This window comes from Hyla sarda, chromosome 5, assembly GCF_029499605.1.
Source record: "Hyla sarda isolate aHylSar1 chromosome 5, aHylSar1.hap1, whole genome shotgun sequence".
Lineage (NCBI taxonomy): Eukaryota > Metazoa > Chordata > Amphibia > Anura > Hylidae > Hyla > Hyla sarda.
The window spans coordinates 40,550,409-40,575,686 of NC_079193.1; the positions used below are offsets into that span (position 1 = coordinate 40,550,409).

Sequence of the window (25,278 nt, forward strand, 5' to 3'; positions counted from 1 at the left end):
AAATTGCATTTTGCTGCCCTGCGGGTATAAACAACATATAAATTAATTGAATATTAATTGACTAAAGAATCACCTTGTAGATTTCGCTTCATAATTGAAATTCCGAATAATCGGTTGTGCTGCATACTAAGATCACTTAGTATTACTAATCTTTTCCCTTCATGCTTCATTCAACCCTACGCACAGTCGCTGTATGAAACCGAAGGCAGGGGAAATAGTTATTAATGAAATGACCTCTCTAAAAGCCATTCAGCAGTAATACATCTAAATATCACTGGCTAGATCAGTCTTTCCCAACCAGGGTGCCTCCAGCTGTTGCAAAACTACAACTCCCAGCATGCCCGGACAGCCGAAGGCTGTCCGGGCATGCTGGGAGTTGTAGTTTTACAACAGCTGGACGCACACTGGTTGGAAAAAAAAACACTGGATAAGATCAATTTGATCAATTCACGCCACCACTGACCACCCGTGCCTAACTGCGCAATGTAGACCACCCTGTTAATCTGTGACTTTCGGTTAAAATTGCGACTTTATCTATCATCATTTATTGTATGTATTGGCGGCTTTAGGTTTTATCGGCAACTTTACCATTCAGGCTTCCTCTATGGAAAGTGTAGCATGCACACCAGGAAAGCAGTTATATGGCGCACATTACAGTAAGCTAGAATCTATTACAAGGCGAATCACATCATAGGAAATTCTTGCCAGATGATAGACAATGAAAATCGGGCAAACTTAGTGTGCAATGTCATACCAAACCACTGAATTATGTGTCGCTGCAGAGGTAAAGAGTACATGTCACTAAAATAAACTTTTCATATATTGTTCCTTATGTAATTATAAGACACTTTACTATTTACTTGCTGTTAAAATTCTCAACCTTTACATGTTTTAAAGGGGTACTCCACTGGCCAGCGTTCTGAACATTTATTCTGAACACTGTGTGTACGCTGCGGGGTCAGCCATGTCCCCTCGTGCCGTCGGGCCATGTCCCCTCAATACAAGTCTATAGGAGGGGGCGTGACGGCCGCCACAACCCTCCCATAGACTTGCATTGAGTGGGCATTTTCTGACGGCCCTTGGTGGTGTGGCAGACCGCAGCAGTGCACACACAGCTTTCGGAACTAAATGTTCCGAACGCTGGCCAGTGGAGTACCACTTTAAAGTAGTTGAAAAATCAGCCACTAAGTGGCTCTGTCCTGTTCCCTGCGCAAGTCAAACAGTTAGTTTGGTCTCCTCCTGGCATGGCAGGAGACCCAACTCAGTAAGTGCATGTGGGGCATGGTGAGGCACAGCTCTCGCAGGCTTCAGTGATGTTGTGCCTGCTGAGGAACGCCCACTTTTTTCTGCCGGGAGCTCACACAATGTGAGCAAGAGGATAGGTATGATACACAGCTTTTTAGAGCTGGTAAAAAATATTTTAAGGGCAGGAGGGGTGTTAGGCTCCTTTTCACACTGCTATTGTCCCACAAGGATGGGGAGACTAGCGGAAGAAAAAGTAAATCATGTGACATCTTTTTCTCCTGCTACTCCCATAGAAAAAACAACAGCGTTCGACAGACCCCATAATAGTAATGGGATCTGTTGGGACCTGTTGTTGCTCGTTGTGCCCCGTCCGGATAACGGATATTAAAGGAACAAAAAAAAGTGCCTAATGGACCTTTTCTGACAGGGCACAATGGCAGTGTGAAAGAGGGCCTTAAAGTGGTTCTCCGGTGCTTACACATCTTATCCCCTATCCAAAGGATAGGGGATAAGATGCCTGATCGCGGGTGTCCAGCAGCTGGGGACGCCCGGGATCATGCACGGGGCACCCCGTTTGTAATCAGTCCCCGGAGCGTGTTCGCTCTGGGTCTGATTATGGTTGACCGCAGGGCGGGCGGCGTGTGACGTCACGCCTCCGCCCCCATGTGATCTCACGCTCCGCCCCTCAATGCAAGCTTACGGGAGGGGGCGTGATAGCGATCAGGCATCTTATCCCCTATCCTTTGGATAGGGGATAAGATGTGTAAGCACCGGAGTACCCCTTTAAGAGTAGTTGGGGAATATAGTCTGAGTTAGTTTAGAAAATATGGTTTGATGGACAGGCACTCTTTTAAAGGGGTATGAAACACAACTTATCCCCTATCCACGGGGGTGCTGGGACCCGCCACGATCTTCTGAATGGTGTCCCAGTTCCATTTATTTAAATAGAAGCGCTAAAGATGCCTTGGTGCTCCCATAGAAATTAACGGACTACGTCCGGATGTGACACTGAACACGTGCACTCAACTTCTTGGAGTAAAAATTGGCCAATTGGGCCCAATTTGGACAGTTCTACTTAGGGGTGTGCTCACTTTTGTTGCCAGGGTTTAGACATTAATGGTTGTGTGGTGAGTTATTTTGGGTAATCACAACATTAAACATTGTTTTTGGGGACTTACATATAAATTGGGGACTTACATAACGAGTTCCTTGTTTGTAATCAATGATAATTACTGTACTGTTTGGCATCTTTGATTACGTATGGTTAAATTAAAGAACAAATCTGTGTCCAGCCTTACAACCACAAGAGATTGGGTCTGTGGTTTTCTATTGAGGTTGATGGTGGGGACTGATATAATAATATAGAGGAAATGGTGCTCACTGCAGGCAGGGATAAGCAGCTGCTGCTAAATCTATGGGATTATTATTATAGGCTCATGACGGTCACTGACGTAGTCAATAGTAGGGCTAAACTCGCCGTTTTCTTCTCCACATAATTAACTGAGACTTCTGTCCTCGTCCAGACATCAGACCAGGTTAGAAAAAGTGTAAAAAATAAAAAAAACGAATATTCGTAATTGCGAATATATAGTGCTATATTCACGGATATTCGCAAATTTGCGAATATGCGATATTCGCGTATAAAAATCGCATTGCGAATATTCGCGAGCAACACTATTAGGGAGTTACATTACTAGCAATGCTCAGTTCATTACAGTTCATGCCTTTCTGATAATATGGGAATGCCATTTGCACAGTGGTTGACCCATCAGGAGACACAGTCTGAAAGTGGTCAAAGATACCAGTTTACATATTACATTAGGAAACAGTAGGATTAGATGGATTAAAACCTAATCTGTCTGATCCTTGCATCATTCAGTGGACACAGAGAATTATTTATTATTTTATTTTTATTTATTTATTTTAGAGACAGATATTGGTTTCTCCCCCCCCCCTTTTTTATAATTGTACATTTTTTATTATTAATGTTTGAGCTTTCTGCATAGCATTTAGAGATTTTACAGCAGCCCTGTCTGTAGACATAGAAGTTCTGCAGGCATGCTCTATGGCTTGTGCAGCGTTTGGGGAGAGGGTGAACTCTGAGCATCACCTATTGTAAATGGCCTGATCCCATCTCATCAACATATTGGCATCATCTTTCATTCCAACCCTATGAAAGAAAGGAGGATACTGCTGGAAAGTGACCTGTACAGGACAGCAAATCTTAGTTGAAATCTTCCGTTTTCATTCCTGCCACCAAGCTTAAAGAGTACCTGTCATCAACAAAAACGTTTAATATGTTGTTCATAATCATTAATGAAGAGATATTGTAATATATCTTCATTAAAAAATATTAATATTTATACCAGTTTTTCCATTTTATACTTTTGGCCACTAGGGGTCTCTCTTCTATGCCTGGTCTGCAGGCAGCTTCCTATGCTTTTCATAGTAAGTGTACAGCTTTTAGGACTAATGCTGAAAGCACTCTGGTCCTTCCACAGGAAGTTCAGTACTCCCCGCTCAGGACTCGCTCCCAGCCTGAAGCAGCACTGTGAGCTACAAGCCTGCACATGCCACTCATATAACAGAGGCCAGTCACCTCCCCCCTGCTCTGTGTTCTCCCTGCCCCTCACCACACGTTATCTTATACATTGTATCATCTCACTGCACTCCCTGCTCTGTGCCCCCCCCCGACATTCATCTTAATTACTGCCTTTGTAATTGCTCCCACCGCCCCTGTTTCTCAGCATTGACTTTTTAGTGCAGAGAGACACAGGAGAGAGAGAGACAGAGGCTGCCGTCTCTCCCCTGTACTTAGTCTGTATGCACACTGCAGAGCAGTGTTTCCCAACCAGGGTGCCTCCAGCTGTAGCAAAACTACAACTCCCAGCATGCCCGTACAGCTGTTTGCTGTCTGGGCATGCTGGGAGTTGTAGTTTTGCAACAGCTGGAGGTACCCTGGTTGGGAAACACTGCTGCAGAGGGAGAGCAGCATACAGGAAGACTGGCAGAAGCAGAGTAATGGCCAGGCTTCATGTGACATCATGCCTGCCGGGACCCGCCTCCTTCCACCCCTCAGAAAGACAGTGCTCCTGAGCTAATGAAGAGGGATAAAAAAAAGGTATTTCCACAGCGTTTTAAACCTCAATAAACACAGGGATAGGCATAGTTAGTGTAAGGGACAGATGGGGAGGGGGATCAGGGAAAGTTTAGTTGATGACAGGTACTCTTTAATAATAAGTCTTGTGGCCAAAATGAAAATTAAAGGGGTTATCCACCATAAGGTGATTTTAGTACTTACCTGCCAGAACTAGATATTTCCAGTTGGATTTTGTTCTCGAAACTACACAAACTACACACAGTTCCATGCTTGAAAGTTTGAAATCACTTTCCTTCCTCCCACACATCAGCCACAACACCCATTGAAACACAGTGTTTTCTTACCAGGAGGCCTACAGCTGTTGCAAAATTGAAGCAGGACTGGCTCCCTCTGATCACCTGACTAGTGATGTCAGGTCTCGACGCAGTGCAACTTGGGAAATTGTGAGACCTGAGTAATTTTGTTTGCTGTGAAAAATAAATATTGGGGCAATAATCACATAGGAATTGTGAGAAAACCATCATACACAGGTACAGACACTATATTATGAACTACACTAACTTTACAGCCCCTGTAGCATAGTAAAAAAAAAAAAAACCTGGAATACCCCTTTACCGACCACGGACGTAAATGTACGTCTTGGTTTGGCGGGACTTCCATTGCGTCATACACGGCAGGTTCCGGCTGCTATCAGCAGCCGGGGACCCGCCCATAATGGCCGACATCCGCGATCGCGCGAATGTGTGCCATTAACCCCTCAGATGCCATGATCAATACAGATCACAGCATCTGCGGCAGTGCGGTACTTTGAATGGATGATCGGATCGCTCGCAGAGCTGACGCGGTGATCCGATCATCCAGCATGGCGGCCGGAGGTCCCCTCACCTGGCTCCGGCCATCTCCCGGGGTCTTCTGCTCTGGTTTGAGATTGAGCAGACCAGAGAAGAAGATCACCTATATTACTGAGCAGTGCTATGTCCTATGCATATATGTTATATGTTTTACTGTTATAGTATCTCATCCTGATCATATACATGTCATTTTTATGTGTCTATGGCCTATATTTCTCTCAGAATTAGCTTTATTTCTGTTTTTCCTTAATGTTGTCGACTAGAAGCAGGGAGGCGGGTCCCTTTCTTCTCCTCAGGTGATAACCACTCCCCCTCCTCCCCCTCCCTCACTCTCCTCAGTCACTGGTCTTGGAGTGAGCATCTGTAACCCCTTCCTTTCTGGTTTTATGTTATACACACTGTGTGCTTACAGCTTTTGCAAAACTACAGCTCCTAGCATGCCCACACATCCTTCGAGTTGCAGTTTTGCAACAGCTGGAGGCATATGATTGGAAAAACTCAGATTTACAGCAGTGTTGCTGCCGGCTGTGTTCCTCTTACTGTTTCCAGACATTACATGGACAACACACCAGCTCTATTTGGATACAGCTGTTATCTCTATGAGATCAGGATATGTAGCAGTTATTCACTCCCCCCACAGCTCTATCTTTATACTGCTACTGCTATCTCAATGGGATCAGGATATATAGTAGTTACAGACCTCTTCCAGCTCTGCCTGTACACTTCTGCTGCTATCTCTATAGAAGCAGGATATAAAGTAGTTATACACCCCCCCCCCCCAGCTCTATCTGTTAATGCTGCTGCTATCCCTATGAGATCAGGATACATAGTAGTTATACACCTCTCCTCCTAGCTCTATCTGTATACTGCTGCTATCTCTATGGGATCAGGATATATAGTAGTTATACCCCTCCTCTAGCTCCATCTGTATACTGCTTCTATCTCTATGGGATCAGGATATATATAGTAGTTATACACCTCTCCTCCTAGCTCTATCTGTATACTGCTGCTATCTCTATGGGGTCAGGATATATATAGTAGTTATACACCTCTCCTCCTAGCTCTATCTCTATGGGATCAGGATATATATAGTAGTTATACACCTCTCCTCCTAGCTCTATCTGTATACTGCTGCTATCTCTATGGGATCAGGATATATAGTAGTTATACCCCTCCTCTCTAGCTCCATCTGTATACTGCTTCTATCTCTATGGGATCAGGATATATATAGTAGTTATACACCTCCCCTCCTAGCTCTATCTGTATGCTGCTGCTTCTATCTTTTTGGGATCAGATTATATAGTAGTTACACATTTCCCCTCCCAGCTCTATCTGAATAGACAGGGCTGCTTCCTTCCCCTGTATTTTAGCTGTTTTTGCAGTTATCTTCCCAAAGCTTTTGACAACATGCCAAGATTTTTTTTTTTTTTTTAATAATACACATGTAATGATCTCTGGTACTGCATTTACCTGAGTGTCGTTTACTTTCTACATGATAACCCAACTTAGTACTGTCTATGATTTAGTACTATGCTTCTCAACTGCTGTTGATGTACTCTATTGACCCTCTGATTCTGATATCACATTCACCTCTATTGACAAAGAGACCAAACAAGTCCAGTTCTTCTCGGCAACCACTTACTCCAGTGGGTGTTACTTTGCCTAAATGCCTACCGCTTTATCCAGAGAATTAAAGCATATCTGTCATATTGTGGTAGCCACAGGGATTAGACAGATTTTGGTATGTGACTCGGGGTGATTAGTTATCCCTTTGTGAAGCCAGATCACCGTTAACTTACACAACAGCTTCTCCTGGGCCAGACACAGGATAATAAATACACCTATGTCGGTTTATGGATAACTGTCTATTTACTGTTGATAGAGGTAACAGGTTTCTATGGTTTCTTCTTTCTTTCAGTACAGACTTTGGTGCAGTGAGTGGAACCCGGGGTTCCTGTCGCCTTGCGGGGAGTTGTAGTTGCTAGTGTTGCTCGCGAATATTCGCAATGCAAATTTTATTCGCGAATACCGCATATTCGAGAATTCGCGAATATTCGCGAATATAGCACTATATATTCGCAATTACGAATATTCGTTTTTTTTTTGTTTTCTCACAGTACACATCACAGTGATCATCCCCCTAATTCTAAGTTCTAATACTACTGTGTGAGACTGGTGAACGAATTTTCGCATATGTGAATTTTCGCTCATGTAAATTTTCACTTATGCGAATTTTCGTTTATGCTAATTTTTACATATGCAATTTATGAATATGCGAATACATATTATGAATATGCGAATTTAGCGAATATATGACGAATGTTCGTCCATATATTCGCTAAATGTTCGTCCGCAAATTCGAATATGGCCTATGCCGCTCAACACTAGTAGTGGCTGTTGAATGCAGCCTTAAGATTAGAAGCAGCACACGCTGACTGAAAGCTTTAGCTTGACTAACTGACTGAAGTAAAGATTTACCCCTCGGAGCTTCGCTTACCTCCAGGCTGTGACAATTGACCTGCGCATCAGGATCTTTTCCTGAGATTTTGCCTGGCTATTTAATTTAGTAGACTTCTTTTCCCTTAGGATTCTCCTCAGCTTGATAGCTGGAACAAACTCTCCCCACTCTCCTCCCCCTATACTACTTGAGGGCTAGGTTTGGGGGTCCCCTATTGGAGCCTCAAGGTCAACTCGATCTTTTAAGGGTACAGTGCACAAATACAGACAATACAGACAATAGGATACAATAAAACAAAGTTAAGTAAAATAAAACAGCGGGCCCAGTGAACAGTTAGCAGGGGTGCCAGAGGTAATCACTAGCCCACAGGACAGTCTTAGGTGCTGGGACACCACAATATCACAGTAAAAAATAATTCTTCTATGTGCTACTCACTAGGTCATGCAGATTCTTTACATGCATTTTTTTGTGTCTAGCTTCTGTATTTGGCTCACAAATCCCTCTGTTCTGCTGCTCACTCATTTTGATATCCTCTGCTCAGGAAGGAGGCAAGCATTGAGCCTAGAATACACCAAATGTCTGGGTCTATAAGAGAATTAGGACTGTAGTTAAATGCATAGAAAAAGGGACGCTGTAGGTAAATTCTCATGGCCAATGTCTATGCATCCAAAAGTGTTGGGAAAGGGGTATTCTAGCATTTAAAAAATAATAAATAGGTTGTTGGAGCTGTAGGACCCATTTTCTCCACTTCCATTTTATCTGTTGCTCATGTATTCTGCCTGCTTCCAAGACAAGAAGTTGGATCAGGACTTGCCCTCTCATCCAATCACTTAATGTAGTGGTGTCCCTCCTTGGTCAGTGATTGGCTGAGTAGGCCAGTCCTGCTACGAGCTCTCTTCCCAGTAGCAGGCAGAAGATAGGAGTAGAGGAAGATTGGCAGCAGAGAAATCAGGAGCTGCAGTGGAATTTTCAGGGAGGTGTGGAACACAAAAGGGGTAGGTAAGTATACATTTTTTTTTCCTATGGCACCAACAACATATTGCTTTTTTTTTTAGACTCTCCGTAATACCCTTTTAAGCTAAAATCACCTTCTCTTTGGTAAGTACCAATTTATACAGAGAATATAACTAATTCCCACCAAGTTAAGGGACCAGAAAATACTTAAGACCCAAATTAAAGTCATGGGAAGAAGGGGGCCCTCAAGGTAAATTCTGATTGAATTCTTTCTCTAGGCATCTGTACAGTCAAAAGTGTTACAGAGGACATAAGATTGAAGCTGCAAATAAAGCTGCAATACCACATGTTCTTGATACAGTGGAGGAGGGGGGGGGGGTTAAAATGTCATTCATGTTATTCATGTATAATATGTTAAAAAAAAAAAAAAAAAAAGCAATATTTAAGATTCTGGAATGGTTTTTGCTCCGAATATACATTTTCATACATAAGGAATATAAAAAAAAATCCCTTAGTAAGTTTCTTTCTGATTGAACTATATTTTCATTAAATTCTGTGAGCTGAAACATATTTTCGTCTCATACAGAATGACCTTTTGGGTTGCCATGAAAGCATTGGGTAATTTTATGGTAAGATGCCTTGTTATGGAATGATCAATCTCAATTTTCTACTGCTGTCTCAAGATATCATTCCCCTTCTTTTCTTCTGATACTCTGACCCTTTATTAAGGGGTCACTAATAGGATATTGTAACGTAAATATATTGCTGAAATGACTTAGAGGAACATACAGATGACAAATTGGCCCCGATCTGACAACTATTTAGGTACTTGGAGTACTTGGAGAACCACTGACCACAACACAATCTTTGCTCATGAAAGATCATTTTTGTCATAGGAAATATCATACCCTTTGGTTTCCCCAAAAAATTTTTTGTTCGACCTGTACCTTGACCACAAAAATAGATGCCCCAACTAAGGGGCATTACCAATCACTGTATGAAAATATCCTAATAGTTATTATTGTAATGTTTTGTCCTGAGGGGCATATAGATGTCCAAGAGGAGGGATCCCTAATTTAAAGAGAGAGTGAAGATATCTTCTGCTCTAGAGGACTCATCCATGTTCTTCTTTTTTGAATGGACAAATTGGCCCCGGTAATTAACAATGGATTAAATTTTAGCCACATTGGACAACTCCCTCAATTATTATTATTTGTACAGTATGGCTGCCTCATGTTACAATGTTTTCTGTATCTTTAGAGTCTGAACAGTAGACAAAGCAATTGGCATTTCATGGAATTGATAAATTAATTTTTTTTGTTCCTTTACTGACTGGTGTTATGATACCATATAATTTTTAATCTGAACGATAACTTAACCATCTTTTATTACAGTAACTGAAGATAACTATGAACATATTCTTACTATTGTTATTTTCCTTCAGGTCCCCAATGTTTACTATGTTGTACGTAAGGGTAATATTTTGGGGGTTGAAAAAAACCTTGGCCCAGGCCACTTTTTTTGTTTATTTATTTTTCTTTTCTATTAATTTATATTCGTTAACAGTTACAAGGAACAAGGGAAAGCCACGCAACAGTAAAGGCAAGGCCCAAAGTGTTTATATAAGATCTAAAAGAGACCAAAGGTGCACCATTATGTTAGAGACCAACATAACACAAAAGGGGAGAAAACTCAATGGGATAAAAACTCAATGGGATAAAGCTCTTCTTAGACTTTTTAGTCCAGGTTTGCACACTACAAAGGCTCTTTTACACGGGCAGATTATTGGTCAAATCAACATTCGTAGGAATGCTCATTCCTGATTATTAGCCCATGTAAAAGGGCAAGTGATCCGCTGACGAATGAGTTAACGCCTATTTATAGGCTGTTAACTTCTTTTGTGCGGCTAAAAAATTTATGTTTTCGGACGCACATCGCCCTCTGTAAATAGGGGATGTATGACTGACAATGAAAAAGTGAAGGGCCACCACATGAGTGACCCAGCGGTGGTTGGTGTAGCCTGGCTACATTACTGATCGAGCCTTCGGAAGGCTTTGTAGCCAATCACTGGTCAATGAGATTGATGCTTCTTAAAAGGGCCCTAAAGGAAAATGTCATCAGTGTCACCTGCACTAACCTGTCGGTACAGACAGGTAGCGCAGGTGACAATGATGACAACAGTACTTACCTTGTACCATTCTGTGCTGTCGTTCTCCGGCAATCCTCTTTGGTATCTTCAGCTCCGGGCCCGACTTGGAGCATGGGTGGAGCTTATTGACATCACCACTGCTGTTTGCTAGCAGCGGGACCCAGCAGAGAACTGCAGTGGTGATATCACTAAGCTCCGCCCATGCTCCAAGTCAGGCCAGAGCTGAAGATTTCTGGAGAACGACAGCACAGAACGGCACAAGGTAAGTACCATATTTTTGCATCATGTTCATGTTCTGCAGCAAGTATCTCGAGTGCCAATTTAACCATGATCCCTTTTTTTGACAACAATTTTAATAATGGCTTTTAACTGGTTAACGACCAAGAACATGTATACACACCCTTGTACCTTTAACGGGGTATGATACGGGCTCCCGACTTGAGCCCACGCCATACTGGCCAGCCCTCAGCTGATTCTTGTACCGTTAATAGCGGACATGCAGCGATCGCCATGACCGGCTATTAACCCTTTAGATCTCCACTGTCAAAGCTGACAGCGACATCTAAAGAACCCTTCTGAGGTAGATGGATGACTTACCTCTCCTTCTCTGCTGGTCCTGGCTCTCGCATTGATAAAGCCTGGCAGGACGAATGGAGCGCAGATCACACAGATTAGTGTGGTTCTATGGAACCATATTGATCTGTATGAGGAATCTAATGATTGCTCCCTAATAAAGTGTAAAAAAAAAAGTTTAATAAAAGTAAAAAAGAACACACATCAACCCCTTCCTTATGAAAAGTAATATGTGGTAACTCCAAAATTGCATATTTTTGGTCAAAAATTTTTATAAAAACCGATCAAAAAGTCCCATCGAAACAAAAATGGCACCCTTGGAAACTTCAGATCATGGCGCCATTGTAACCGTATGGACCTACAGAATAAATATATGGTGTCATTTTTACCAAAAAGTGAACTGTGTAGAATCGGAACCCCCCAAAATTTACAAAATTGCATTTTTTTCCAATTTTGCCCCTCAAATAATTTTTTTCTGGGTTTGCCGTGAATTTTGTGGTGAAATCATTGATGTCATTACAAAGTACAATTGGTGGCGCAAAAAATTAACCCTCATATGAGTCTGTATGGGCAAATTTTAAGCTTTATGATTTTTAGAAGGTGATGAGGAAAAAACGAAAGTGCGAAAATGGAAAAACCTGTGGTCGTTAAGGGGTTAATGATAATAAACACAAATCTCCTATCTGTCTGTCTATCTATCTAATCTACCGTTCACAAAAAATGGTGATTGTCTGTCTCTTTTTTTCCTAGAGCATCAGAGCTTCAGGACTCATTCTACTAGAGACCATTCTGTTTGGATCACTTTTACTATACTTCCCGGTAGGTGGATTCATTTATGAAACTGGTGAAAACCTGCTGTTGGGTTATGTAGAATGTATACCGGATAATATGTTCACAAGGACCTGTGGTCATTCCAAAGAAATATACATTTTTATATAATTTCATAGTCTTTGGTACCTTCTTTAAAGCATCAAGGGCCTTCACGTAATCGATATAACATGTACTGATAACCATATAACTAATATAAAGCAGATTTGTGCGGCGGTGGCAGAATTGTGGGGAACATTTTGCCAAAAAATGGCAAAATGTCTTAGATCACAATATTTTTATTAGTTTTAGATACTTTTGAGCCTCGACCATTAAAAGTGTGTGGTTTTGGTTAAATACTCATAATTACAGACATCAGCAATCGTGTTGATACCTGCCATTAACCCTTTAGTTGCACTGATCAATGCTGATCTCAGCACCCAAAGCAGTTGAAGGCTTTATGAGACCGCACCAAGATCGTGGGGGGTCCGATGAGTCTAGATGGTGGCCAGCACTCTCCTTACCTGCTTTGGTCTGCCAATTGGGAGTAGACTGCCGAGCACTGCATAGCACTGAACAGTGATAGCTATAAAGATTGCTATAAATAGTTCCCTTTAGGGACCTAAAAAATGTAAGAAAAAAATGAAAAAATTAAGAATATGTCCCAATAAAAAAAGAAATCAATACATTTTCCCATTTAAAAAATAAAAAATGTAGAATAAAAAAATGTAATCCTCCTATAGCTGCAAATACGGAAAAATAAGATAGTTATAGGGGTCAGAAATAGGACAATTTTTAACATACTAATTTTCTTACAAAGTTTTTGACTTAAAAGTAGCACAGTAAAAGACAAGCATGTAAAGATAGGTATCATTTTAATGACCCACATAATAAAGGGAAATGTCAGTTCTCTCTCCCGGAGAAGGTGGCCATGGTGAACTCAGTAAAAGAGTTCAAAAGGGTCTGGATGCATTTTTGGAGAATAATAACATTGCTGGTTATGTATACTAGATTTATAGGGACAGAACTTTGATCCAGGGATTTATTCTGATGCCATATTTGGAGTCGGGAGGGAATTTTTACCTCTAGTATGAGGGTTTTTTGCCTTCCTCTGGATCAACTCAGTAGGGACTCATTATGGTTATAGGTTGATGGACTCTGGTCTTTTTTCAACCTTATAAACTATGTTACTATGTAGTGCACCTCCCCAAAACTTCTTTTTTCAATTTCCCCCAACAAATAATATTTTTTCCTTATGCCATACATTTTATGGTAAAATGAAAGGTGTTATAATTAATATATATATATATAAATTGGTAGCTCAAAAAAACAAAAAAAAAACAAGCCCTCAGATGGAAAAAAAAAATAGTTATTTCTTTAAAATGCAAGCAGGAAAAAACTAAAATACATTTTTTATTGGTTGTGTCCTTAATGCTAGAATAAAATGAGCTGTGTTTAATACTTTTAGAAATATGAAGCTTTCAGTTCGATCATCAGACCCACAGTCATATAGAAACTTGTGGCTGTGATACGTTTTCTTAAACGGTCACTCTGCACCCGTTGGCCAAATTGTTATGCAAATGTCTGTGTGAATCTGCCATATTGCATTAATTAAAATTGAATTGGCCACAATGGACTGTCCCGAACAGGAGCAAATCCGCATAGTAAACATCGACTACTCCAGACAGACTCTGACACAGCCAGAGGTGGCAGCAGAGAGCACTGTGGTCAGACTGGAAAGAACTACCCAACTTTCTCTGGAGCATACAGCAGCTGATAAGTACTGGAATGATTAAGATTTTTAAATAGAAATCATGAACAAATCTGTATAACATTCTGGCACCCCTTAAAGTGTTCTATAGTGTACACATTGAAATATGATTAGAACTTGCTAGTGCAGTGGAGTATGAAATAGCCTGTACATTGTACTGTTTTAGTCCCTTACATAAATGGTCTTGACATTTGAATATGACATTTTATATAGCTCTGACTATGCATTTATGATTGACCAAAATTTCCACCCAAATTTGGCCGGTCTTTGTTTTTTTTTTTTTTTTTTTTGAAGCTTAAAGCTAAAAGAGCTAATGAGGAAAAACACAAGTGCCCAGAACTTCTCCAATTCTAATTAGACCTTAGTAATTACTGTGTAATTACTGCTTGGGTGAGAATGGATTTCTTCATTTAAGACCAAAGAAGCCATCGGGAATAAGACAGGAAGGTGAGAGCAAAGTTCCCGAATAATTTAGGAGTGAAATGAAATCTCCTAATTGACAATGACTTTGATGAGACACAAGAGGCACAATGACCTTTCTCCAAAATTCCCTGGAAGTTGCCGTCACTATTGGGGCTAGTTATGAAAAATTGCCTGTGGTCAAAAATGTGCTCTGTGTAGAATTTTTTTTTCAATTCTCTATTAATTGAACAGATTTTCATAAATGACAAACTTGTGAAGATAGCATTTAGGCATAATTTAAATATGTTCATTGGTAACAATGATAACTAACCAAGTATCACGTACCGGCAGGACTGGTAGTGGATCCTCTGAACCAGAGAGGCAATGTCGCGGGTTGTACCAGAGGACCGGTTCTAAGTGGTTACTGGTTTTCACCAGAGCCCGCCGCAAGGTGGGATGGACTTGCTGCGGCGGTAACCACCAGGTCGTATCCTCCAGTAGCAACTCAACCTCTCTGGTGGCTGATATGGTGTGGTACACAGGGAGCAGGCAAGAGCGTAGTCGGACGTAGCAGGGGTCAGGGCAGGCAGCAAGGGTTCACAGGCGAGTATACGGTAGCAATGGGTACGGCAACTGGCAAGGCAATAATCACTGTAGGGAACGCTTTCTCAGAGGCACAAGGCACAAAGATCCAGCAGGGGCAGGAAGGGGCAGGTGCCTTTTATTGGGAAATCACAATGGGAGGTGTGGAACCAGGGCACCAATTACCGGTGCGCTGGCCCTTTAAATTTACTGAAGCCGGCACGCACGCGCCCTAGAGAGCGGGGCCGCGCACGCCGGGACCCAGGAGCAAGGAGCTCCGCGCTGGGAGCAGGTGAGATGAACGGGGACGCGGCGCATGAGCGGGGACCAGCCGCCACGCTAGCCGCGTCCCTGCCACAGTGAGACCCGCGCTCCCGGTCAGTGTGTTTGACGGTAGACGCCGGGACCCCAGCACGGAGGACACAGGCAGCGGGCGCTCCGGTCCGGAGGTGGAGACTGGTGCGCTCGCTGTGACACCAAGTAAGGGCAGTGTAGGGTATAAATCAATTACCACCTTGAAGTATTAATGCTATATCAATAGCATCACAGAAAGTGGATAAAGATTAAAGGGGTACTTCGTTGCTAGATATCTTATCCCCCATCCATAGGATAGGGGATAAAATGTCTGATCGCGTGGGTCCCGCCATGTCACGCCCCCTTCGTGATGTCATGCCACGCCCCTTCATTCATGTCTATGGGAGGGGGCGTGACGGCTGTAGACATGAATGGAGGGGGCTAGGCATGATGTTATGAGGGGGCATGATGTACAACCACGGCCTCTCAAACCCAGCATTCTGAACATAATGTTCAGAACACCGGGTGTCTGTGCGGAGATCCTGGGGGTCCCAGTGGCAGGACCCCCGAGATCAGGCAACGTATCCCCTATCCTATGGATAGGGAATAAGATGTCTAGCAATGAAGTAGCCTTTAAAATAAGGCTAAGTTCAGACAGCCATTGTGCTCTGACCTGTTCAGGGTCTGTTTTTTTAATTTATTTATTTTTGCTCCTAACCACAACTATCCCGACAGATCCCGACAGATCCCATTGACCACAATGGGACCACAACTATCCCTACATATCCCATTGACTTGAGTAGGGTCCAGTGGGTGTCTAGCATTTTAGGGAAGTTGAGCAGAGAAATAAGATCAAACATTCACTATTTTTTTCTCTGCTCAACTCCTATTGTTCTGATGGACTGAACTACAGAGCTCCATTTAGCAGAACATAACAGCCTTAGTGGGCTTAGTGGTATAGAAGAAGAAGGGGAAAAACTGAAAGGGGGTGGGTCAGAAATAGGCTCCTAGGATGTGTCGGAAAGCTGATGTGATGTTAAGTTTATTCATGGTGTCCAAGTTTGGAAAAATTATGGGGGCTTGTAAGTTGACCTATTTGTTAACACCTCAAGCCTGCAAATATGATTAACTTTGTCCAGCCAATGAGAAATAGTGGGTGTATGGTGTCCATTTTAGGACATCATCAGTTGTCAGCCGTACCTCCGTCCTCCGTCAGGCAAAACAGTGCCCTGCCTCCTCCCTCAGACCAATCGACGTTAGTTGTCAGCTGCAACTCCGTCCTCCGTCAGGCAAAACAGCATCCCGCCTCCTCCCTAGGACCAATCGCCGTCAATTGTCAGCTGCAACTCCACCCTCCGTCAGGCAAAATAGCGTCCCACCTCCTCCCTAGGACCAATCGCTGTCAGTCGTCAGCCGCAACTCCTTCCTCCATCAGGTGAAATGGCATCCCGCCTCCTCCCTCACACCAATCGCTGTCATCCTTCAGCCACAACTCCCTCATCCGAAAGTCCCTCATCCAAAACGCCATCATGCCTCAGGCGTTTCTCCCTCAGACGCAACTTCCTGCTGCATAGCAGAGCCAACGCTGCACAGCACTGTATCACAGAGCCCACATTGAATAGTATGTACAGCAATACCCGTATAGCAGAGAGCCGACACTGACTCGGCTCTGCTACACAGCAGGAAGGTTTTTCGTCTGTGGGATGACTATGTTTTGGATGAGAGACTTTAGGATGACAGAGTTTTGGGTGAGAGACTTTAGGATGACAAAGGAGGGAGGAGGGAGTTGCGTCTGAAGCCTGACAGAGATTGGTCCGAGGGAGGAGGCGGGACAATGTTTTGCCTGACGGAAAACAGATGTACGGCTGACGACTGACGATGTCCTAAAAATGGACACGGCATGGGTGAGTTTTCTTGAGCCAAGAATGTTTTTTTTTTTATTGAGCAGTGGATTCAATTTTTTTTGACTGACAACACATAAGTAGCCAGCAAACATTTGCAAGGTCAAAGATCACTGGAGGGTGAAGCTAGAACTACATCACCAATAGAAGGTTTGAAAGATAAAGCACAAACAGAGTTTATGATGGGCCTCATTTACTAAGGACGGGTTCACACGGCAGAATTTCTGCACTGAATTCTGCATGAATTTATAGCCCATACACTTCAGTGGGATTCCGCTGAATTTTCATGCTGTATTCATCGCTGCAGAATCTTCATGCCAAATTCATCGCTGATATTCTGCCATGTGAATCCGGCCTAAGGCTTTCCGAACAGATTTTGTAGGGTTTTATGTGTCGCATGTGTCATGCACCCGGATTTCTGACAAAAAAATCCCCAAAAAACCTTACTAACTCTCCACTTAAATCAGAAAACCTTACAAAGGGGCGTGGCCATCAGGGAAAAGGGGCGTGTCTCAATAAACCCCTACATTTTCAAAAGAAACCTAAAAATTTACTAATGTTCCCACATAAAATGTGGTTAGATTTGAGCTCTGGAAAATCCGACAGCCCACAGCAGGTGTTAAAAAAAGCAAAACGTAGAGAAAATCCCCAAATACATGATACAGTAGTAAATACCATGGAAAATACCTGTCGGAAACAAAAACCCACAAAGAACAATTACACTCTTAGCAAATGAGGCCCAATATGTTCAATCTGTGTCCAATATGGAACAGTCAAGGGACATTTCTAACATATGTCAACAACATGTCAGCATTCGTAGATTCTTACTAGATTTAGGGTAACAATACTATAAATCTACTGTACTGTGAGTGCGTGGCTTGGTGAAATATCCTAATAATTTAATAACTTTCTGTGGAATGGCATTTCCAGTAAATCAGCAAATCACAGCAAATTTCAACTCGACTATTTTTATAATATAAAAAAAGTGGAATAAACAGGATTTTTGACACATTTACTATACTTAGGGATGAGTCAAGCTATTTATTGAAATAGAATATTGAAAACAACCATATGATTTTCTGTAACCATTTTCAATTCTAATGCACCATATCACTCAAAGAGCTTAAAAGGCTAAACAGGACTAGAAAGACTTCCTTTTAGAAATAGCACAACATTTGTCTGTGTCTTTTTTTCTTGTATTGCAGCTAGTCTCCATTGTTGTACATGGTGCTAAAGAAGCACCTTATTTGCCAATATAATGTACACTCATCTCCACTAGTCCTACAGTGCTATCTGTTTTATTCTAGCACAGTTGAATTAGTATGTTTTATTACAGTAGCTGCATCATTTGGCCAGCACCGTGTCACAGGAAGTTATCAGTCCTGGGTCAGCTGACATCCTGTGAACTACAGGATGACATAATCACCTATTGGATCTCTCCTGGCAGCTCAAAGCCCCCACCCCTCCCAGCTCTGTCTATATATTGCTGCGGTTATCTCTATGGGATCAGTGTATATAGCAGTTATACACCTCCCCTCCCAGCTCTATCTGTATACTGCTGTTATCTCTATGGGATAGGGATATATAGCATGTATACACCTCCCCTCCCAGCTCTATCTGTATACTAATGTTATCTGTATGGGATCAGGAAATATATCAGTTATACACTTCTCTTGAGGCTGTGTTCTTATATTGCTTTTTTGCCACATTTTTGCAGTAATCACGGTAAAAACTTATAATTTACTGGAATTTTGGAAGATCCCAGCAAAAACATGGCAAAAATGTAACGTGAACACAGCCTGAAAATTTCAAAACTTCATAAAACACCACAATTGTGATTATCGGTCAAATAACTTCTCCTCATGGCAATATTTCCCTAAAAAACACACTTTGAAAAAGAAAATGCATCACAATCCCACATATTGTCCCGACTGACCCCATCCCATTATGAGTCTATGTACTTCACCTGGCTGAACGCCAGTAGTAGCAGCCTAATTAGCTGACCTGCAGTGATAAGACTCTGCCCCATCTCTCTTATTAGTCAGAAGCCATGGGAAATGTAGGCAGTATAAGAAAATCATTTTAGTGGGGAAATAGAAATCAATATTATGGCTGAAAACCCATGCCTGCCACATCTTTAGGCTGCAATACTACACACAACCTGTGCACAGGTGTGGTCATGTTTTTGGAAGAAAATATGATATCCTTGAAATGAAATTATGCTGAAAAATTAGAGCTATTAAAAGCAGCAGCATTCTGGACATACAGACCTCACATATCAGAAGATCCCTGGGAGGGGTATGCCCACATAATAAAAGTCTCACACTAGGAGCAGGTTGCAAAGTGCATACGAGTGGAATCTAAAAATAAATAAAGCAATGGAGATTGTAGACTGCAACTAAAGGCAACTAATATTATGTTTAAAAAAAAAATAAAAAAATAAAAATATATATATATAGACAAAGAATATTCTTCTGTTGCTATATATATATATATATATATATATATATTTTTTTTTTTTTTTTTTTTTTTTTCATGACAAACAAATGTACAGTCTTTGAAGGGGTATACAGATTTGTAAATTACTTCTATTAAAAAATCTTAATCCTTCCAGTACTTATCAGCTGCTGTATGCTCCACAGTTGTATGTCTTTTTCCAGTCTGACCACCTCTGCCCGTGTCAGGAACTGTCCAGAGAAGAAGCAAATCCCCATATCAAACCTTTCCTGCTCTGGACAGTTCCTGATATGGACAGAGGTGTCAGCAGAGAGCACTGTGGTCAGATTGGAAGGAACTACACAAATTCCTCTGGAGCATACAGCAGCTGATAAGTACTGGAAGGATAAAAAATGTTTAATAAAAGTATTTTACAAATCTGTATAACATTCTGGCACTAGTTGTTTTGAACAATTTTTTTTCCACTGGAGTACCCCTATAAGAAGCCAATAGTGGAGTGTGGATATAAACCCTATTGCTTGGGTTCAGGTTTTATTTTGCTCTATATTGGAGTTCATGTAAACTACCCCTGATAACAAGTAATTACACTATCGTAACTCAAGAAAAGAAGAATGTAAAATTGGATAGCTAGGGTAAATAATGTTAATGAAATTGAAGCGTTCTATTCATCACTTCCAGCTACAATGCTTTTCTTTACTAGTTAATAGCAAAGCTTTCATGGCCAGATAATAAGAGCCTTTCTAATTTACACACAGTCTCTTTGAACACGATCAGCAGGAATAATTCACAATATTTAAAAGGATTTCTTTTTAATTGTTAATTGGTTAAGAAAAATAAAGAAAAGAGAGAGAAAAAAATGAAGAAAATCTTTAAATCGGGATTGCTGAGTTGTAGATTTAAGCTTCCTTAAGAATTAAAGAGCAGACGGAAATTATTCTTATCTTCCTGTTTTTGATCCATTTAACTTTCTCACTTTTGGAGGACATGAAAGTAGAGCAGATGTGCACTAATGAGAAACATATTATAATCATTTATTCCTAAAGTGCTGATAAAACTATTGGGAAATGACTATCCCCTCATGGGTTGGACTTTTCACAAGGGATTTGTAATCTGATAAATTAGTAATGTGACCGCTTTGCTTGTGCATTAACATCCTCACTTGCCCACTCCAAAGCAGGAAGGGGATACAAATACAGTATGGAAGCCTCTTGTACTGTAGGAGCTTATAATATAGCTCCCCCTTTATCTTCTCTAAAAAGGTGTATGAGCCAGATCATTGAAGGACTTTTCCCACCAATATCGTTCTTTAACTATCCAAAAGATAGTGATAAGTGTCTCATCACTGGGACCCCCAGTGATCATTAAAATGGAGTCCTCTATCCATTTGAGTTGAGTGGTAGTCAAGCATTTTTTACTGGTGTTCCATTCAACTCTATGGAACTGACAGGGATAGCCAAGTACAATGATTGACTATAAATGTAGCAGCATAATAATAATAATTCTTTATTTATATAGCGCACACAGATTCTGCAGCACTGTACACTCAGTTCGGTCCCTGTCCCCATTGGGGCTCACAATCTAAACCTGTCAATATGTTATACGGGTTGGGAGGAAACAAGAGTAACCGGACGAACCCAGCGCAACCACAGAGAGAGAGCATACAAACTCTTTGTATATGTTGTCCTTGGATTTGAACCCAAGACCCCAGCCACCGTGCTGCCAATACCCACTGTTCTTTGAACATGGGGGACATGGGACCCCCGTTCTTGTGATTGGTGGAGTTCAATGGTTGGGCACCCATCAATCAGACACTTAAAGAGGGTATTCAGGGATTTTTGTTTTATTTGCCTGTGCTACAGGGGCTGTAAAGTAAGTGTAGTTCATAATATAGTGTCTGTACCTGTGTTTAATGGTTGGTCTCGCAATTCTTATGTTATCTTTGTCCCGGATGTTCATTTTTAGCAGCATACAAAATGAGCGGTCTCTGGCCTTTCCCAGGTTGCAGTGCGGCCCCAGACAATACATCACTACTTAGGTGTTGAAAGGGAGTGTGTCTGTGCTTTATTGGGTGGAGTGATCACTGGGTAGGCGGGAGATCATTCTCCACAGGGCTTCTGGAAATTTTAGTTTCAAGAACAGCACGCATGGAAGGAAGCCTAGCTGTGCTGCAGTGGGTGGGGTGGCTGATGTGTGGAGGGGGCTAAGTCACCTCCTACTTAGAAACAAGGGATCCTGGATATTGTAGTTGGAGGGAGGGCACAGAAAGAGGAAATAGCCAGTTCACACAAGCAAGCAAGCAGCGTAATGGTGGACACAGGAGATGGCCGTTTACCAAAAACACAAGCACGGATGGCTGACAGATAATCAGTTAAGTCACCTTATGTTGAATAACCCTTTTAATTCCAATCCTGTGGCTATATGATGAGTGCTGTGGATGGTAAAACTAAAATGCAATCTAATAGACAGTAAGTAGGAAGCTCTGGTGAAAGAAGTCTCCCCTTATCTACTGGACCCATTTACAGATTGCAAATATGGTAAGTTCAACCATGCACCACAGTAACTCTCATTTGTATGGATTTTTTTTTTAGGTTCAAGAGCATGTTGAGGAATGTGTATGGCCTAACTAAATGGCCTTTTTCAGAAGTCTCAATCAACTTTGTATACCTAATAGCTTAGTCAAAAAATATTTTGGAAGGGGGATTGTGGGGAGCTTTTAAAAAAAAACTATAAGTTTATACCTAGGATCAACATCATGTCCACCATGCTCAAAATGCTGAAAAGTATTCATGAAGGGACATATTTTTTCTTACTTTTTTCTACTGATCATTATCTCTTCCGACTTCCAGTATAAAGAGCGTCCATTGAGGTATAGGACAGGGAGCCAACACCGAGATTTGAAGAAAACTGTATGGAGAACTTTCAAAAAGTAAATTTCCCAAAAGTGGAACATATGAAAAAAGGGAACTGGCTATCAACATTGTTTTCCATAGCTATGCTTAAATGGTCCCTGTTGTTCCTAAGAACTCCCCTCCCTGTGAAAGATTATATGATTCCTAACATTTGTGAATCATTTAGTTAAGCAATAATTACTTCTTACTTCAGACAAACAGCTTTAGGGTCTATTCACATGTCAGAATTTTCGCTTGCGGAATTCCGCCTTAAATTAAAGCCCATAGACTTCTATGGGATTCCGCATCCCCATTCACACTGAGTGCAGAGTGCAGTGTAAATGGGAGTGCAGAATCCCATAGAAGGCTATGGGCTTTAATTTGAGGCAAAATTCCGCAAGCGGAAATTCTGCCGTGTGAATAGACCCTTAATGTCTTGGCCACTAGGTGTCACCCTACCCAGCAATCTGTTGTCAACTGCCTGTTTGGTGAAATTTCTCTCTAGTAACAGTAGCAGCAAGTTGGGATGGTGCTTACAATTGCTATATGCATGAGATAGAGGGAGAGAGCCAGATAGTGTACTTGCAAGCTGAGCCAGTTTGTCTGCTGTTGATGATCCACACTGTTCCAAAAAAGTAAATCAAGGCTTCCTTCTCATCTTTTACCACCCATAAACCTCAGGAAAGCTGTTCCTTGTGTGAAAACCACTATTCACTGCATGTAGTTGTGGGCCCCTCAGCATGCAGTTTCTGTAATATGTTACCATAACCTTAGAATTTCTCATCAAACATCAACTATCATCAGGTGAGCAGATACATAGCATGGCACAAAGGGAATCTGGATGTCAGCATGAGATAGATGGAGGTCTGACCCATTTTCAGAAGTCATTTCTGATAGTATAATGATGTGTCCTCTTTAGCTCACTTGTCTCATGGAAATACAGCATTCTATAACAAACTTAAAGGGGTATTCCATTTTTTATTTATATATATATACTGGCTCCAGAAAGTTAAACAGATTTGTAAATTACTTCTATAAAAAATTCTTAATCCTTTCAATAATTATCAGCTGCTGAAGTTTAGTTGTTTTTTTCTGTCTGGCAACCGTGCTCTCTGCCGACATGTCTGCTTGTCTTGGGAACTGCACAGAGTAGAAGAGGTTTTCTATAGGGATTTGCTTCTAAACTGGGTGGCTCCCGAGACACGTGTCATCAGAGAGCACTTAAGACAGAAAAGAACAACTCAGCTCCAGCAGATCATAAGTACTGAAAGGATTAAGATTTTTTAATAGAAGTAATTTACAAATATGTTTAACTTTCTGGAACCAGTTGATATATATATATCAAAAAAAAATTTTTTTTTCCTGGATAACCCCTTAACCCCTTAAGGACCAAGGACGTACCGGTACGTCCTTGGTCCTGCTCTTCTGATATAACGCGGGGTTACACAGTAACCCCGCGTCATATCATGGCGGGCCCGGCGTCATAGTGAAGCCGGGACCCGCCTCTAATAGCGCGCAGCGCCGATCGCGGCGCCGCGCGCTATTAACCCTTTAGCCGCGCGCTCAAAGCTGAGCCGCGCGGCTAAAAGTGAAAGTGAAAGTTCCCGGCTAGCTCAGTCGGGCTGTTCGGGATAGCCGCGGCTAATCGCGGCATCCCGAACAGCTGACAGGACAGCGGGAGGGCCCCTTCCTGCCTCCTCGCTGTCCGATCGCCGAATGACTGCTCAGTGCCTGAGATCCAGGCATGAGCAGTCATCCGGCAGAATCGTTGATCACTGGTTTCTTATGAGAAACCAGTGATCAACATAGAAGATCAGTGTGTGCAGTGTTATAGGTCCCTATGGGACCTATAACACTGCAAAAAAAAGTGAAAAAAAAAAGTGAATAAAGATCATTTAACTCCTCCCCTATTAAAAGTTTGAATCACCCCCCTTTTCCAATAAAAAAAAAAAACACAGTGTAAATAAAAATAAAAATAAACATATGTGGTATCACCGCGTGCGGAAATGTCCGAATTATAAAAATATATCATTAATTAAACCGCTCGGTCAATGGCGTGCGCGCAAAAAAATTCAAAAGTCCAAAATAGTGCATTTTTGGTCACTTTTTATATCATTTAAAAATGAATAAAAAGTGATCAATAAGTCCTATCAATGCAAAAATGGTACCGTTAAAAACTTCAGATCACGGCGCAAAAAATGAGCGCTCATACCGCCCCATACACGGAAAAATAAAAAAGTTATAGGGGTCAGAAGATGACAATTTTAAACGTATTAATTTTCCTGCATGTAGTTATGATTTTTTCCAGAAGTCCGACAAAATCAAACCTATATAAGTAGGGTATCATTTTAATCGTATGGACCTACAGAATACATATCAGGTGTCATTTTTACCGAAAAATGTACTACGTAGAAACGGAAGCCCCCAAAAGTTAAAAAACAGCGTTTTTGTTTTCAATTTTGTCGCACAATGATTTTTTCCCGCTTCACCATAGATTTTTGGGCAAAATGACTGATGTCATTACAAAGTAAAATTGGTGGCGCAAAAAATAAGCCATCATATGGATTTTTAGGTGTAAATTTGAAAGAGTTATGATTTTTTAAAGGCAAGGAGCAAAAAACAAAAATGCAAAAACGGAAAAACCTCCGGTCCTTAACTTCTATGCAATGACAGATTAACTTCTGCTACCTTTATATTTTTAACAGTACAACTGTCACGTAGGGCAAGGATAAGTGCAGCCTTGAGCTTGCCCAAATTTCTGCCTTTTGTGGTGTCCACCTCCTGACAGCTAGTTCACCCACACTAAACCACGGGTGAGCACACAGAGAGCTGAGCACTCACCTGTG

The 25,278-nt window shown here is 41.5% G+C and overlaps 1 protein-coding gene across 2 annotated transcripts in view; it reads left to right on the forward strand.

Annotated features, from left to right (window-relative positions):
• GPR158 (G protein-coupled receptor 158) overlaps positions 1 to 25,278 on the forward strand; it is a 308,847-nt gene that overhangs the window by 159,203 nt on the left and 124,366 nt on the right. For both annotated transcript variants that reach the window (XM_056519337.1, XM_056519338.1), the window contains exon 5: positions 12,081 to 12,149. In XM_056519337.1, the coding sequence (XP_056375312.1) occupies positions 12,081 to 12,149 (69 nt within the window). The remainder of the gene's footprint in view (positions 1 to 12,080; positions 12,150 to 25,278) is intronic.